The sequence below is a fragment of the Pochonia chlamydosporia genome, chromosome 3 (assembly GCF_001653235.2).
Source record: "Pochonia chlamydosporia 170 chromosome 3, whole genome shotgun sequence".
Taxonomy (NCBI): Eukaryota; Fungi; Ascomycota; class Sordariomycetes; order Hypocreales; family Clavicipitaceae; genus Pochonia; species Pochonia chlamydosporia.
Window position 1 is genome coordinate 833,945 of NC_035792.1, and position 16,696 is coordinate 850,640.

General features: G+C 49.9%; 7 protein-coding genes across 7 annotated transcripts; 4 read left to right on the top strand and 3 right to left on the bottom strand.

The window, feature by feature from the left end:
• Window positions 1–792: 792 nt before the first annotated feature.
• VFPPC_15732 (amidase family protein) lies at window positions 793–2,867 on the top strand (the record flags this gene model as incomplete). The annotated part of the gene is made up of 10 exons (XM_018293485.1): window positions 793–1,059; window positions 1,143–1,244; window positions 1,295–1,415; window positions 1,460–1,572; window positions 1,630–1,906; window positions 1,937–2,025; window positions 2,079–2,202; window positions 2,276–2,395; window positions 2,445–2,636; window positions 2,692–2,867. 10 exons carry the CDS (start codon window positions 793–795, stop codon window positions 2,865–2,867), a joined length of 1,581 nt encoding a protein of 526 aa, XP_018144668.1.
• Window positions 2,868–3,539: 672 nt separating this feature from the next.
• On the top strand, window positions 3,540–5,075 carry VFPPC_04162 (pantothenate transporter; the record flags this gene model as incomplete). The annotated part of the gene is made up of 2 exons (XM_018283560.1): window positions 3,540–3,654; window positions 3,712–5,075. The coding sequence occupies 2 exons, from the start codon at window positions 3,540–3,542 to the stop codon at window positions 5,073–5,075; spliced, it is 1,479 nt and encodes a 492-aa protein (XP_018144669.1).
• Window positions 5,076–5,339: 264 nt separating this feature from the next.
• Window positions 5,340–7,775, bottom strand: VFPPC_13582 (fungal transcriptional regulatory protein; the record flags this gene model as incomplete). Its single annotated transcript, XM_018291357.1, has 3 exons — window positions 5,340–6,438; window positions 6,517–7,151; window positions 7,257–7,775. The coding sequence occupies 3 exons, from the start codon at window positions 7,773–7,775 to the stop codon at window positions 5,340–5,342; spliced, it is 2,253 nt and encodes a 750-aa protein (XP_018144670.1).
• Window positions 7,776–8,624: 849 nt separating this feature from the next.
• Window positions 8,625–10,278, bottom strand: VFPPC_04163 (cycloheximide resistance protein; the record flags this gene model as incomplete). Its single annotated transcript, XM_022428386.1, has 3 exons — window positions 8,625–8,879; window positions 8,930–9,959; window positions 10,046–10,278. The coding sequence occupies 3 exons, from the start codon at window positions 10,276–10,278 to the stop codon at window positions 8,625–8,627; spliced, it is 1,518 nt and encodes a 505-aa protein (XP_022284451.1).
• A 1,556-nt stretch (window positions 10,279–11,834) lies between these two features.
• VFPPC_04164 (DNA-binding SAP) lies at window positions 11,835–12,627 on the top strand (the record flags this gene model as incomplete). Its single annotated transcript, XM_018283562.1, has 2 exons — window positions 11,835–11,985; window positions 12,077–12,627. 2 exons carry the CDS (start codon window positions 11,835–11,837, stop codon window positions 12,625–12,627), a joined length of 702 nt encoding a protein of 233 aa, XP_018144672.1.
• Window positions 12,628–13,258: 631 nt separating this feature from the next.
• Window positions 13,259–13,423, bottom strand: VFPPC_15733 (hypothetical protein; the record flags this gene model as incomplete). Its single annotated transcript, XM_018293486.1, has 1 exon — window positions 13,259–13,423. The coding sequence occupies one exon, from the start codon at window positions 13,421–13,423 to the stop codon at window positions 13,259–13,261; it is 165 nt and encodes a 54-aa protein (XP_018144673.1).
• A 1,469-nt stretch (window positions 13,424–14,892) lies between these two features.
• Window positions 14,893–15,363, top strand: VFPPC_15734 (hypothetical protein; the record flags this gene model as incomplete). Its single annotated transcript, XM_018293487.1, has 1 exon — window positions 14,893–15,363. One exon carries the CDS (start codon window positions 14,893–14,895, stop codon window positions 15,361–15,363), a length of 471 nt encoding a protein of 156 aa, XP_018144674.1.
• Between the last annotated feature and the right edge of the window lie 1,333 nt (window positions 15,364–16,696).

Below are 16,696 nucleotides of genomic sequence, written 5' to 3' on the forward strand. Positions count from 1 at the left end.
ACAGTTGGCTATGGTCGCCTTGGGAGGATTGGAGTCCGCTTCCAAGGCGGTCACCTAATGGAATAGACTGGAAGGCATTGTTTGACGATGTAGATGCGGATGCAGCAGAGTATGAGAGGAGACATGCAGAGTATCGTGCGCGGGTTGATGCGGCTGTGAGGGATGCTCCGTCGTTTCTGCCACAAGATCTACAAGTGTTTCCCCGGACTCAAAATGCAATTGAGAGGCTTGAAAAGATGGTGGAAGAGGGCTCCTGGACAAATGGAGTAAAACCGAGACTCTATTTGTGTACTGTTGATCAAGAGGGAAAGATTTGTTTAACATAAGATTATCCATTGGATCTTGTTGGGAATTTTGGAAGTGAACTGGTTCTGTCTAGAGGGCGATCATGATATATTATGGCAATGGAAGTGAGACTTTAACTACATAATACAATACAAAAAGGCACAGATGAGACTCGGCTACGAAGTCACCGTGCATGGGCCAACACTTTCACACCACTGTTCAGCCACGGCCTTTGTTCACGCCTGGCCGCACTTCTAAGCCAGACTTACAGACTGATTCCACATTACCAGAACCGGTCAATTATCTACTGCTGCCCCGTGCCCAATTTTCTGTGTCTAATTCTGTCCCCGCCTGCTCCGGCGAGGTCATCGTTTTTGCACATTGCTCACAACCACCAGAGTAACTGCATCAAGCATGTTTCCAAGAGGACTACTTGGTTCACTAATTTTTGCCCTCACACTCTTACATTTATTTCTATACTACCCACACTTGCTCATTCCCAGTGCTATGAGCTTGACGAAGCACGATACGAGACTGGATCTTCTCGTTGCCACCGCGGCGGATATCCAAGCCCTTCTTCAAGCCGGATCTCTAACCAGTGCCGATCTAGTCCGTTTGTATCTCGAACACATCGATAAGAACGATGGCTATCTGCGCGCAGTCACTTCTACACCGCCACGAGAATGGCTGTTTCGAGAGGCTCGCAGACTTGATACCGAAAGGGCAACTGGAACCACGAGAGGTCCTTTACACGGCATACCCATACTGATCAAGGTTGGATAAGAAGACACGAGTTTGCCCGCAGTTGAAGTTTGCTTTCTCTGAAGGTCATGGCTGACGCTGCTTTTTGCTATTAGGATATAGTTGACACAGAACCCGCTCTCAACATGAGCTCCACCTGGGGTTCGTTGGCCCTCGCTGGGACACACCCGCAGAGGAATGCTAGAATAGTAGATCTGGTTTGATCTCACCGTTATTTGAGTAATTTTCCAGAGCTGATGTATTTCAGTTGATTGAGGCGGGTGCCATCATCTTGGGCAAGACGAGTCTTTCTGTGAGTCGTAACTTTGCTGCTGACAACGCGAAAGCAAGACTTGAGCTAAGTTACTGTAGGAATGGGGATGGTTCCGGTAAGTAATTTTGCCGCTTGTAGGAACAAAATACTCAATAACAGGGGACATGAGAGGGACAAATCTCCCATCCGGTTGGTGTGCCGTTAGTGGCCAAGGCCAGAGTCCATATGTGGATGGGGGATTCAAGAGTACAGACTCTCCTTCAGGCCACAGCGTGAGTCTTTCCATTGTAAATCTTTTCAATACATAAATTTTGCTAAAATAACAGCAGAATCCAGCCGGATCGTCGTCCGGATCAGCCATTGCAGTTGCAGCGGGCTTCGCACCCGTTTCAATTGGAGCGGAAAGCACAGGTTCACTTATGATGCCTGCATGTCGAACAGCGCTTTACAGTATCAAGCCAACCATCGGTATTGTCCCTGGCGATGGCTGTCTTGCGATATCACTTCATCATGATACCCTGGGCCCAATGGCCAAAAGTGCTCGAGATATTGCAGACTTACTAGATGTCATAGTCGACAAGGATAAAACACAGATACCTAAAGGAGGTTATGTCTCTTCACTCACTGGGAACTGAGGCAATATTCGCGTTGGTGTCATTGATCCCACGGACTGGATGCTTGGTCTGCCGTTTGTTAAGCCGGTTCAGGAGGTCAACAGCCAAATGGTAAGCTTCACTCATCGCTGACAACTTAGCTTGCGAGGCTTATGTCACATTAGATGGCCGGCTGGAAGGAAGCCTACAAGCTCCTAGAGGCGCACGCAGCTCGATTCAAGCGCATTAACTTGATTTCTGTCGATGAGGCCACTGCTAACGCCAGTAAAAGCATTCTTGACTTGGCAAGTATGATTGGTCTGGACTGTAGTTTCGCAGAAGCACGCGAGTTTCTCGCTAACATATTCTCGTCCAACTCTAGAACGCGACTTTAAAGTTCTCTTGAAAGAGTATCTTCGTGGAATCCCGGACTCGCCTATTCATGACCTGAGCAACATCATTCAGTTCAATCGTGATCACGCAGATAAGGAACTTCCACCAAGTATGACGCATGAGAAATTTTGAAGTGTAGGGGCTAAGAGTTTGAACAGATGCGAATAACCAAGATAACTTCCTAGAAGTCGAATCCTTTGAAATCACCGACGAAGAATATCAGAGTATTCTCGACTTCGGTCGAAGAAAGAGCAGGGATGAGGGTATTGACAAAACTTTGAGAGAGAATGATATCGACATTATCGTCGGCCCTTCAGACTGTTCCTTGTTCTTACTGGCGTCTCTTGCTGGTAAGTTGATGCTAGCACAGTCAACCTCCACTGCTAACACCGGACGCACTCGCAGCTTACCCCATCGCCGCCGTTCCTTACAGTAATGTTGACTTTGAAGGAAATAACCGGCCTTATGGTCTGTTTGCGCTGGCATCAGCGCACAAAGATGCCTTGCTCGTGGAGTTTATGAGCGCTTGGGAGCGGGTTGCTCCCCCGAGGCAGCCGCCACGAAAGAGACACTTTGCATGAGATGCACAACTTCGCTTTAGAAGCGATCGTAGAATTTTGCCATTTATTGACGGCATTATTGGGTCATGGAATTTCGTGCATGATAGACGGATGGAGATGAAGGGGCTGCGACCTATTTGAAAGCAGGTCCCCTACTATAGTAGTATAGTGTTAGTATGAGAAAATGAAATGTTGCAAGGGGATAGCTTCAAGTTTCTCCTCAAGTATTTTATAAAAGGGTCCTTGTTCTACGTCCGCGTAGATTCATCATATTCCGCCTTATCAATTCGTCCCCTCAACCTCAGATCATTATCAGCCAGCCCCTTACTTTACAACTCGCCGACAAGAAAACCGGGGAGCTTCGCCGACACCAGCGCCGCTAATGCCGCCGATGCCGGTATCAAATGGGCATCATCAACTCCAGACCCACCAAAGTTCGCGAAAACCTTCCCAGTTTCCAAGATTACACTACTGTACCCCACGTTTTGGATGGGACCTGATAAAGACTTGATCCATTTCCCTGACCGGGGTATCACTGCGGAGAAGTGTCGATCATCGTGTAAGACAAGGCATGAGATGGGGAATTAAAAAGGCCCCAATGTAACCAAACAGCAGACTTGAGTTTGTCATTGTCCGCTTTAATAGAGTTACTTTAAACTCAAACCCTGTGTATCTCTAAACATAACCATAATCATGGTGGAATCAACAAATGCAATGGAGACTTCCAAAGACCTGGAGGCCAGTCCCTCAGGCACCCTTCATTCCGCTCAAGTTACACCCATTGACGTCAATGCCGAGCGTTCATATGGTAACTAAACACACAAACTCACAAACACCCACACCCAACATACTAACAAACTAGCAGTTCGAAAGCTCGACACCTATCTCCTCCCTTTTCTTTCACTCATGTACTTTTTCAACTCAGTCGACCGATCCAACCTCGGCAACGCCAAAACAGACGGCCTAGAAAAAGACCTACACTTTGTCGGCAACGAATACAGCCTCCTCATTCTCCTATTCTACATCCCCTTTGGCCTGCTCGACCTGCCCCTCAACATACTCACCAAGAAATACTCCGCAAAATGGACCCTCCCTTCACTCATGGTCATCTGGGGCGCAATAGCTACATTGCAGTGCGCCGCCAAGAACTTCGCCGGAATGCTTGTCCTGCGCCTTATCCTCGGAGCCTGTGAGGCCGGCTTCTTCGCTGGTGTAGTCTTCTACTTTACATTATTCTACAAACGGTCTGAGCTGGGATTCCGCATCTCCGTGTTCTTTGGAACGGCGCTTCTAGCCGCTGCATTTAGCGGCCTCATCTCCTACGGCGTGTTTCAAATATCGAACACACACGTCTACGGCTGGCAGTGGCTCATGATGATTGAGGGTCTTTTGACCGTATTGGTGGGCGCCGTATCATTCTTCTGGCTGCCTGCGTCTCCAGCAACGGCGTGGTTCCTCACCGATAAAGAAAAGGCTGCGGCGGAGGCACGCTCCCTCCGCGACGCTTCCGTCAAGGTCGGCGTCAAGTTTAACCTCAAGGAGTGTTTCGTGACCTGGAAAGACTGGAAGTTTGCGCTCTGGTGCATCATTTGCTTCACGTACCCCGTGGCCTTTGCAACAACGTCGAATTTTCTGCCCCAAATCGTGGCTCGGCTAGGATACAGCGTCGTCAAAACAAACCTGTGGACAGTTGCTCCTAACGCCGTGGGCTTCGTGGTTCTTCTCGTCGTGTCCAAATCCTCGGACTACTACCACGAGCGTACTTTTCACATCTTCATTTCGCTGGCGATATCCCTGGTCGGCATGCTCATCCTCATCACGGTGGATGTGCTCAAGCAGAAGGGAGTCGCGTACTTTGCTTGCTTCCTCATGGCAGCTGGAGCGTATATTCCCACGTGTTTGGTACAGTCCTGGCACAACAACAACAACTTGAATGAGAACAGCCGTGCAGCCACGACGGGTCTGCTCGTTGGTTTGGGCAACTTTGCGGGAATCATGTCTGCAGCAACGTTTAGGACAGAGTACGCGCCCAAGTACATCCCGACGCTGATATTGACTTGTTGCTGTAATGTGATTGCTATGATTTCTGTGCTGGGACTGGGCGGCTGGATGAAGATGCAGAATCGGAGACGTAATCGGGAGCAAGGCGTGGAGTTGCGCCCTCAGGATGTAAATACGTCTGAGCTGGGAGACGGAGAGAAGTCACCCAATTTTCGTTACTTCACATGAGGCGGATTGTGGTCGCTGGCCAAGTGTTAGATGTTCTCTGAGGCTTCAGATACGTGTTGTTGTCGGTTATTTATAACCACAGCTGTGAGGAAGTTGAACGACATGTGATATCTACGGTCTAATGACTGTTCGCAGATCCCGCGGCTCAAATATAAAGATATGATAATAAAAGTCTACAAGTTTAAGTCAACCGAGACGTGATTTACCATCCGTCGAGCTTTCCAAGTTTCGCACTTCACCATCAGGGACGCCGCCACATTCCCGTTAGAACATGGATGTTGAGCTCATATCAGAAAATATATGATCCCACGGAAACCCATCAAGGTCCATCAAACCTCCTAGACTCTGCAATAGTGGATCGTAATAATCCGATACCTGTCCTTCTGCGTCATCCAGGCCACGCTCCGATACACTCACAGCCGCTCCCTCGCGCGGTTGCATTCTGAAATCACTCCCAGCGGCCGAAAGGGAATGCGATTGACACAACGGCGGCTCGGACGCCTGTGGTAGTGGTGCCCCCATCATTGTTGCAATTGGTGTTGCTGAATATGTGGCCTCCAGAGACTTTCCCGTGGCCAGCTGTTCCTTTTGCTCGTTACAATGCTTCGCAAGGATCTGCATCAGTGACTTGTGGAGATTCTCTGCTGCGAGTGACTGCTCTCTTGCTGCATCGATAATACGCAGAGCTTCGGTCGTTTGTTCACCATAACGTGACCCGTCTTGCTTCAACCTTCCATTCACGCAATCATCTAGCAGCAGCACAATGGCAGCCATGAACACGCCGTGAAGAAGGCCAGAGAACCTCCGGCGTACATGGACGAAAGGATGCTCCGAGTTCTCGAGTTGCTGTTCCCCACGTATTATCTGATTTGCTGACTCAAGACACATGCTTCGAGATGAAGCGTACGATCGGTCATCCTTTGGCTTGGATGTAAGATAACTAAGATGCAGTTTACATCGTTGAGTATGCATAATGGAATTGATCATGTAGGCCTGAACGAATGCGACGCTTGATGATGAGTCTGAACCGAGCCCATAGCTTTCCATGCAGAAGAAAGACGGCATGTCGTGGATCATCTCTTCCAGTTGAGCATTCATATACATCACATCAATGTCTCTGTGTAGAGGCGAGCCCTCAACTTGGTGGTGCTGCTGGTCAACATAACTGCGGGAGATCTCAGCCAGTCGGATTCTTTGAAGGAAGTACGACATCTCGGTGAGCTGAGTTGTAGGGAGGTCAATATTGAGCCCGCAATCGATCAAGTCGACGTCGTTGATATTTCGCGGCTTTCTGACACTCATATGAAGCGGGTTAACTTGGTAGATGCCCTCTCCGGCGCGACCATATCTCGCAGCTAGGAACCTGGAAAGCCGTCAATTCATGTCAGACTTCTCCGTCTGTCAGTTGTTCACGTTGGTAGGAAGACAGAAGAGGACATACCAATCAGTAGCAGCCAGGTACCACCATGCCCTTCGACCCATCTCAACCCGTACCGTATTCGGAGCCGGTGTATTCAAATCGTAGTCGGTGCGATGGAGGCCCATCTCACGACTCAGCAATAGCCCCGTAGAGATCAAGGAGCGATATCGTAACGAGACACCCTCCAGGTTGCAAACCAGAAAAGACAGGATGATGATCCCTTGGATTGCCTCCAGCGAGAGCGGCGGACCACCCCTGCCGCTATTGAGTACATCGTATGCCAACTTAGCCCAGAGGGATGTCTGTTCATTGGCTTGGGTTGACGATGCGAACAGACTATTTTCGGTGCTTACTTCGTCGCCGAGCCCCCAAACGTGCGTCGCGTTGGCAATAATGCTCAACAGTAAGACAAGGTGGCCTGGTTCAACGTGCTCCTGGTTATCAAGCTGTCGGTATACTTCTTCAACTATGCCCGGTAGCGAAGGATGATGCACTACATGATGGATGTAGCTGACGCTGGTGATAAATTTGTCCAGGAGAACTCTAGCCTCATCATATGGCGGGAGCATCACGCACTGCGGCGTATAGCTGTGTGTCTTGGGAATAGCCCTTACGCGTTTAACATTTACCATAAATTCATCAACTCGGATAGCTTCCTATGCTTCAGCATTAGCAGCGAGCTTTAATGAACGACGCAAGTGCTGTCAGTCCCCAGACACCTTTCCACATCTAGGGGGCGATATGATGTAGATGCAACATACATAAGAGACTTGACCCATGGATACCCGTTCAAGATGAGCTACCACATCACTTATCTGACCAAGGTCAGACGCATCCGCATCTGAATGTTGCGAGGCAAAGCCGGTAGGTGAGGTAGATGTCGACGTCGACGTCGGCAGCGAGGCGCAATTTTCATTCCTGCAACTGGGGACTGTGTTGGTTTGGTTTGCAACACGCCTCTCCAGGTCCTTTGCCAGTTCCTTCAGAGTTCTTATCTCTGCCAGCAAGCTCTCCTGGTCTGCAGCAGTACCAGCAGGCGTCGGAATCTGTTGCGAAGGAGACTCCCTGGGCGGAACATCAGAAACTGCTTGGACTTGTCGCCGTCGCTGCTGCCGACACTGCTCCTCGCCATCTGGAGGTTCGAAAATACACGTTTTCCCACGAGAGACGCAGTTGGTGCAAGGTAATGGTCTATCGCATCGGAGCTTGCGCGACCGGCAAAAGTCGCACGAATAGTGCCCTTTTCTATGGGAGCGTGTGCCGCCGCGAGGTGCTGGCATGATCAGTTGGGGATCTAGAGTCGGATCTAGACACAATTGTATGTAGTTTAGAGGTGACTGAGGAATCATACGCAGGGGTCGTGCATGGTTGTTCGTAGATTCCTTGCAGTCGCCTCTCTACTACGCTTCATGGTCGTTGTTCGTCAGTTCCTGCTGGGTATGTTGCAGGAAGACGGAAGAATGTAGATGCGATATGAATCCGCGTGAAATGCGGTGCCAAGGAATGGGTTACTAGTTTTGTAATACGCCGAGTTTCCAGAATTGGATTCCAAACACATTAAACTGATATTTAACGGCGGGCATGAACACTTGGATGTACGCGCCGTCAGCAGGTAGCTGCTCTCGTTCTTTGGCTGTGCTCTGCGTACGGATTACGTTATCCTTGTTTTTCATATCATACGTTGTTGTGCCATCATTCAACTTTGCTCTGTATTGACTGTGTCGTGTTTCAATGTTTGCCATATCGGACATTGGGCTCGGAGAGATCGGCGGCTTCGGATATGTATGTCAGCCCACACAGCGCCAATAAAGTGCATACTTTATGAACCATACGATTATAAAATTACCAGGTACAAGGACGGGGTTGCAACTGCAAAGAGCTTGCCTAAATTCCAACATTCTTGGCCTTACGCATAGACACGGTACATTACACAGTTGCCAACCCCTCAGCATCAAACATAACTTCTCTACAGTGTGAGTCGCCCATTAATTTGCACAAACAAACGCACTCAGAGTATGCTACTCTATATATCTTGCTAAATCGGCGCTCATTCTCTACAGTACTTGTTATATAAAGTGGCGTATTAGTCCGTAAGTTGCGTAATGCAACTCCAAACATATTCCAATAACTCAAAACTCAATCTTGAACCGCTTCGTCTCCCGAATTCTTTGACCATACACGTAAAAGAAGAACGGTAGAGGTACAAAAGCAACAGCAATGAAGCCGAGAAGCGATGTCCCCCAACCAACTCCAAGCCTGTCGTACATGGCAGGGCCGGCGAGCGGCAGAAACGCCGCACACAGACAGCGAAAAATAGTATTCGACGCAGTCACAGAAGCAGCATAAACGGTATAAGCGTCGACAAGATACAGCGTGGTTGCCATCTACGTATGTCAGTACTGGATTATTGTGTAGCGGAACAAGCGAAACTTACGTATGTAATAATCATGCCAGCGCCTAGGAATCCTGTTCCAATGATGGGCAAAATCCAGTGTAGCCTTTTCTCCGCCGTCCAGCCATACCAAAATAACCCAATGGGTATCAAAATCCCACCGATCAGAATGGTAGGAAGCCGATATTCTGGCTTGACCGCACCACCGTGTTTCTCGGCCAAGTAAGCAGACAACTTATCTGACACAGCGCCACAGAAAAAGACGCCAAAGAAGGAGCCTATTCCCATTCCAAGGGTCGCCAGACCAGATGGGCCGCTCCCAAAGCCGTACTGAATGCCAAAGACTCGAGGGAAGGTCGTGAAGCATAGGTACAAGTAACTGTACACTGTCGCTGTGTACAATGACAGTAAAAATACAATAGGCAACAGAAGCATCTTCAACGGGCGAAAGATGGAGAAACTAAAGAGCTCGCGCGCTGTTTTACCAGTATCAAGCGCTGAGCGAAGCTTCATATTGCCCGTTTGCCGTCGCAGCCGTTCCGTCTTTCGCTCGAGCAACACAAAGGGATATGACTCTCGCATGAACAGGACCACCACAATAGCAAGAGGCGACATGGTAATGGCCATCAGCCAGAATGCCCAGCGCCAGCCTGCCGCAGGAGTCAGGTAACCGCCCGCAATGGGCCCGAGGGAAGGTCCTAGGACGGCGCCGATGACATACGCTCCCATGGCTCCCGCGCGTTTCTCGTGAGGTACCATGTCGGCGATGGAACCTGTGCCTAGTGTTATTGGACATGAACCGGCGATGCCGGCGAGTAATCGGAAAACGATCAGTAATTCGAGGCTGTTCGCTACAGCGCAAGCGATATTGAAGATGATGAATAGGACGATGGAGACCTTGTACAGGATGGCGCGGCCGTACATTTCAGATAGAGGAGCGATGATTATCGGACCACATACGTATCCCAATAGGTAAACTGTTGTCACGAATGCCAAAAGCGTCTCGCTGGTGGATTTGAAGTGTAGCATGATATCTTCTGCGGCCGCGGAACTAATTGTCGAGCCGATTGGTCTGCATGTTGGAAAGGAGAGTCTCAAGTTAGCATCATTTTACTTTCGTTTCCGTTTGTGGGACAGAGTATACTTTGGGGGGCGTACGAAAAGAGTGTCATCAACGTCACCATACCAATGGCAGCTGCCTTTTTGCTTGAGGACCAGTTCATAGGATTATCCTGGTCGTTCGGTCCATCAAAGTCCACGATATCCGGGTCGGGGGCTATACTAGTGGACTTTTGTGCCTCAGCTGTGCGTTCAACATCGGCGGTGCCAAGATCCTGTTGAACCGGTAATGTTGCGCCGGAGGCTTGCGATGCCGTTCCCTCAGAAGTCATGGCGAAGCAAGTTTAGGCTATCAGGTTGATTGTTAGACTTGTAGGAAGTAGTAACTCTTCAATAGACGGAAGACTGGCGGCTGTTAGCACACGGGCCGGTGTATTTGAGCTTGTCGTGGAGTACTCTCAAAGTAACCTTCTTGATCATAGAGTCGGATACAAGGACGCTCTTTTAACAGCAGGCATGTCGGATCATATAATTCCTTTTAACTAGATTCGACGAAAGCAAGCAAATACTGGCAAATTGTGGTTGATGCCTCCGCGGAGCAGTCCCTGCGGTTTCCATGGCAGAGAATGAAGGCCAGGTGGCGAGTAAACTTCCCAGACTACTTGCAATACTTGCAACTGCTGCTATCATATTACAGTAGAGCATGTCTGGCTTACACTTCTTAGTCGACATAGTCATCCATATCGCTCGGGTCAAGCTTTACCTTGACCAGGGTGTGACTCGCGATTTGCAGTCATCAAGGAGGGACTAGTCTGCTCCACGGGAATCCCGCGGCGATATCATTCCGCGGCGGAACGACCATTCTCGCGCCAAATTAATGTCTTATGTGCACATATGTCAAGCAATCGTCCAAAAACGCTTAAGACAGAGTGTATTTAGCGGAAGATCCTCTAGAGCATCCTTGTTGTAGCCCTGTGAGTTCGTCCTTAGGAGTGTATAGCTGAGGCGACTAGCGACTTTCAGGTATTTGGGCTCATTTGCCTTTCTCGGTTGGGTTCAGTAAAAGAAATGGATCATCTCACGAACATGAATGAATCAACCCTTGCAAAAGGATTCTTTCATATCTTCGTTGGCCTTTGTGCGCCTAAATAACCCCTTTGCCACGAAACCAACGTACCATCCCCCTTTCCCAAAACCAACCTATTTTGCCTTTCTCGCATATCTACTGTCCCCATTCACTTCTTTGCAATCAAGATAGCTCCCAATAATCGTCGCCGTACATTTCACATGGTATTCATATTCACAGCCTTCGCCCTGTCAGATTTGCAATCTTTGACGAAGAGTTTGGGTGCGCCTCCAAAGACCAGGTCCCCAAACGAGATATACACGACAGTAGATCTAAGGAATACCATGTGATGAAGATGTTCAATAAAATGACAAAATGGCAAGGTAAAGAATAAAAGCACAATCCATTCTTTTCCCATTGTGTAAGCACAAGGATGAAGATGGATGACTAAGCATTGTACTCGGCCACTCAACGTCTATCCCAGCCACTTGCGCCACAACGCGCCAGGAACGCGCCCAACCTTGCGGAAGCTCCTCGAGCTCAATCATCATCCTTTCAACTACGCCCTCCTCAAACCAAGCACCTTTGTTCCATCCAAATTGCCCAGGGGCACGCCTTTCCGACGAAAGACACAAAACTAAGGTCCTCCATCCGCTGCCTAGCTGGTCAATCCGTTTGTCTGCGCCTCCCAGCCGTTGCGCCAAATATAACCACCGCCCGTTTGCACCGCACCGTTGCGAAACTTTCAGTTCCGCCATTCGGCAAAGTCAGTCTTGCGCATCCAGTACCGTAACCCAAATAGACAGCACGCTTCGTCGCAAGATGACGGATTACAATGCGCTCAAGGTCCCGGAGCTGAAGGCCATGCTGGGCCAGAGAAAGCTCCTGCAGACTGGTAACAAGCAAGCCTTGATTTCGAGACTACAAGAGGATGACGCGAAGGATGCGACTGGTGGTGAGGAGGCCAAGCCAGGTGAGTTGCATTGGCATCTTCTTTATGGCCTGCCAGCCAGAATGAGAGTAAAACCTTCCATCATGCCATAGGACTAACTGTTTGCCTGCAGACGCCTCCAAGGAAGATGAAATCACGTACAGCGATGACGAAGCCACGGCGTCCAAACCAGCCGCAGAGAAACCCGCCCCAGCTGCAACTGAATCAAAACCCGAAGAACCCGCCAAGGAAGAAGCTCCAGCGACCACAGATGCTGCCGCCGAAAAGACCGAGGCTGAACCCGCGCAGTCCTTCGCCATTGGTCTGGCATCCACTGCCGCCGACGATGAGGCTAAGAAGCGCGCAGAGCGGGCGAAGAGATTCGGTATTGAGGAAGACGACGATGCAGTGAGGCGCGCAGACCGTGCGAAACGCTTCGGTCTGGATCAGACGGAACTGGCATCAAGTCTCGACTCTGCACTCCCTGAGCGGCCACGAAAGCGCGGTCGTGGTCGCGAAGCCGACAATAGTCGCCCCGGAAAGCGACAGAGTCTTGATCGGAGGGGTCGCCATGGCAGGGGACCTCGCCAGGGAGGTAACAAGGAGCGCGGCGGAACCATTTTGGACGATGCCGGGGAGAGGGCAAAGGCCGAGAAGAGAGCCGCCAGATTTGCCGCTGCTTAAGCTTCAAGCATGTTCAAGACAGACTTAAGAGAGGAAATACTACAAAGCTTGAATTCGGGTTAGATAAGACTGGCTACTATGTACAACTAGCAATGGGGAAATGACACAATCGGGGACATGGCGTTGAAGGGGCTGGGAGGGTTGAAGCTCACTGACGAGTTAATGCTCAGATCGGGAATTAAAAATGACCAAGATTTTCAGACTTTCATCGAATACAGTAAAGTCACATTGTTCATACTGTCGTGGTACAAATATGCAAGTGATGTGACGGTGTTCATCACAGTGATCCAGACGCACCTCGGGATTCTGGCCATTCTTGTGATCCTTGCTGTTTCCTGAACGACGTCCTTATTAAATGTTTATAGCTGAAACGGGCCACCTCCGCATTATCAGCTAACGCTACGAAACTCAATCTATTATGACGCGCAATGTCCCGTCCCGCTCCTGGCCAAGGACCGCGTTCGACCGGCCGGCGAGACAAGTCCGGTCAGAAATTGATTAAGAGGTTGCCGAGAATGGTGGCGACCGCAGAGAAGCCTATAATATTAGATGCGGTATTATGGTTCTCAATGTAACTCCCCACGTTGCATTCCAGCCTTTCTGCCCAATGCTTCGACGAATTACACAAGTTTCAGGGATGAAATTTCCGGTCTGTACGAGGTTGCATTGGCTTCTCATTAAACTCCTTTATGCAGGTCGTGTGAGCATCACAGAGAGCGAAGAGCTTTGGAAGATCACAACCAAGTGCCGGACGAGATCCTTGATTCCATCGCAATACCTTTGCGGCTTTCAACATAGCCACGGTCAACCAGAGGCGTACTTGTATGTCGTCATCCTCGGACCCGTCATCTTTCCCTTGTCTCAGTCTATCGCAATGTTCAGGTCAGCTGCTCACTTATCGCCAAGAGGCAGCGGGACTTCTGTCAGCACGGCTACGGCCGTCGCTCCACTAGGAAGGGTATGACTTGGTTAGCGCCCGTGTGATCAAGGGGAGAAAGAGATTTCCGTATTAGTCGATGAAGCCCCTGGTCCTGACTGAGTTGCGATACAGCAACCCCTTCTCGCCAAGCCTGTTTATACAGGTTGCCTCTGCAACCGTCTTCAAAACAAGAGGGTTTTTTGGTGACTTGCCGAATTCATCACAAACAGGGCTGCTAAACAAGATGTCCCTGCTATCAATCTGGAGTTGAACAGATGGCCTTCGTGGAATGCCTTTCCTTGCTCTGCATCCAGGGGTGGTGAGATAGCCGCCAAGATGGAGTGGTGGCGTGTGATGAACAACGCAACCCACCAGCCAACTGGCCTTTCATGCTTACAAGGTGTTGCGAAAGTGTATTTGACGACATATGGTGGAATACGCAGTACGGATATGAAGATACTCAATTTGTCAACAGATGCAGTGCGAGTTTGTCCAAGCCTGGCTAGCACTGGTAGCTACGAATTAAGCGGGCAAAATGTCAGAGCCCGGGGCCTATCCCGCCTCTATGTCGCTGCCCAGGTGACCTATTTCTTTGGTCCTGTGTCAGTCCTGTCTGGATCATTCCATCGTCGCGACGTGCTTCCCATTTACTTACTGGGAGGCGCAGCTGGTCGTAAGATTGGTCTGTAAGCAGAAGCGCTTGTCTCGCGAGCGTCTGGCGCCAAGAATCCTGATCCAACAACAGACAGCAATGAGTGCGGCATCTACCCAAAGCGCCGGTAGCATCCAAGAAGGACAGATGACCAATTAGTTTCTCTAGTTGACCACTCCATCGAGCACGTGAAGACTTATGGATGTGAGGAACGACAAACAAGTCTCTGGCCGGATACCATTTAGGTGCTCCATGCCAGAATAGCAAGGTCGACTTGTTAGAAACGTTCAAATTCTTAGCCAATAAGATCAGCATGATCCTTGTTTCGCCGTCATGAACCCTGGTCCCTACCATGCCTTGACTTACGATTGGAGAAGACCTGGTGGGCGAAGGATGGGGACGCTTGGCGGGTTTCTCGCATTGTTGCAACATCAAGATGAATATCGCTGCCTCAGAATTATCTGGCTAGATTTCTTCGTTGGTCTGCCGACAACAATGTGAGGCGAGCCGCGAATGCACTGTCATCATAATGTACTGAGTACTTGGATCGCCAACATGAGATGCGGTGATCCGCACAGGCCAACCATGAGTGACATTCCCTGGTTAATTGACAGGGTTTGCATAAACCAGCCACAACGACGGTGAGTCCCTTGAAAAACTTGAAAACACATTCCGGGCTCCAGCCACAAGTTGTATGCCACGTCAGAGCCGCAACTTGGTTCATATTTGTGGCGAAGCGGAAGCAAAGCGACCAAAATCGCCTCGCTTCTGCAGGCTGCCTCTTGGGCTTCGCTTGCCACTTGGAATAAACGCCAACTGGAGTCCCAGAACATGCACGTCTCGCAGGAAGATCCACGGAAGAAAACCCTTCCTGGTGTCGTTGGCGTGCATGCTCCGTACGCATGAATCAATCGCCACTTTACCACCTGCATCTTTCAGCTTGGTCGGCCCTGAGGAGCAACAACAGATGGTTCGCATTGCCATGGCCATGGCCTCACCGGCGAATATGTCCGTGTCGAATGCTAACGTATTCTATTTTCGGTATATCAACACGGCTCTCAAAGATGCCGACAGGAGTCTCGGCAGATGCCAGCATGACAGGCTGACTCACACTGAGGCTGCGATGATGGCTAGCAAGCTCATCACGAGCAGGTTTGAAGAATGAACGAGGCCATCGGGATGTCTTGGGACAGTGAACGCGCGCGTCGTGGCCTCACCACATATGTTTCGGTGGCCACAAGTTTCAATAGTCTCTTGTCATCCAGGTACTGTCAGAAAGCCTCATGTCAGACGGGAACTCAAGGAGACGTATGGACAGAAACATCCTTTCATTGATACAAGGCGAGACATGCACCGGCACGAGCCTGTGGAGGTGGAGCAAAAAGTGGTGCAAAAGTGGTGCTTTCAATCAAGGAGGAGCGGGTGGGAGAAGCTGGAGTCAAGGCAGGCGTGAGTGACTCGGGACATGCTGGGGTATGGACTCTCATTGGCAGAAAATGAACAGCCACACCACCAATCAACAAGCTCAAAACCTGGACCGGGTCCTGGGTTGGCTGATCATGAGCAATATTGAGCGAATGAGCATTGTGCAAAGTATTCACCAGGACAGGAAGGAACATGCTGCAGTTGTAGCCAAGGCAGTACCAGGCCACGCAGCAGGGAAAGAGCAAATGGCGCTTGAGATATGTGAGACCTTCCAGAAAGTCATATCCGAGTACGGGGTTGTTGTTGGGGCGCTTTTGGCCACAAAATACGACAGACGACGGGAAAGGCACCAAAGATAGACAACCTCCTGAGCGTCTAACTCCGTCAACATGTGCGTACAACTGGTCGTCTGTTGCATAATGCATTGCTTCATAAGCACGGCTTTGATGGTCCGATTATTGATTACGCAGATCAGAAGGCCTCACGACCTCAAGAGAACAACAATTGGCTAGAATTGTGAGTAAATGTCGGTTCAGGAGTCGGGATGGTCTCCTCTGAGCTCCCAGAGCATGCCACGGAGTGATAGCAGGAAATAACAAGTAACAGCCAAGGAATTCGTGGCACATCATACCTTTCCGCCGCTCCCCTCATTTCCTACGATGTGGGAAATGTGTACTCCGTACGAGGCCCGATTGATCACCCTTGACAGAACAATGAATATGCTGAGACAGATCTTAGGCTTTGGACATTCCCATGATTTCATATTGCATCAAATTGTGGTCACGAGGAAGCTTGCTGGAATCTCATCGCCAATAATTCTACTTGTACGCCGCGGCACATGATACTTGTCTGGGGCTTTCATATGAAGGCTATAGGCATGGGCCTTGAAGACGCCTTGTCTGCTGTAGACACAAAATGTGTATGGTTTGGCCGCCACCAATGGCTTGTGGCGCCGATGTTCGCGACGCAAAGAGGATTGGCGTTCAAGGCGAGACATGCACGCCAGATCGCCCTCTCGGAGCCTGGAATATGAGACATGCAGGACACGCATGTCCTAGACATACAGCTGACGA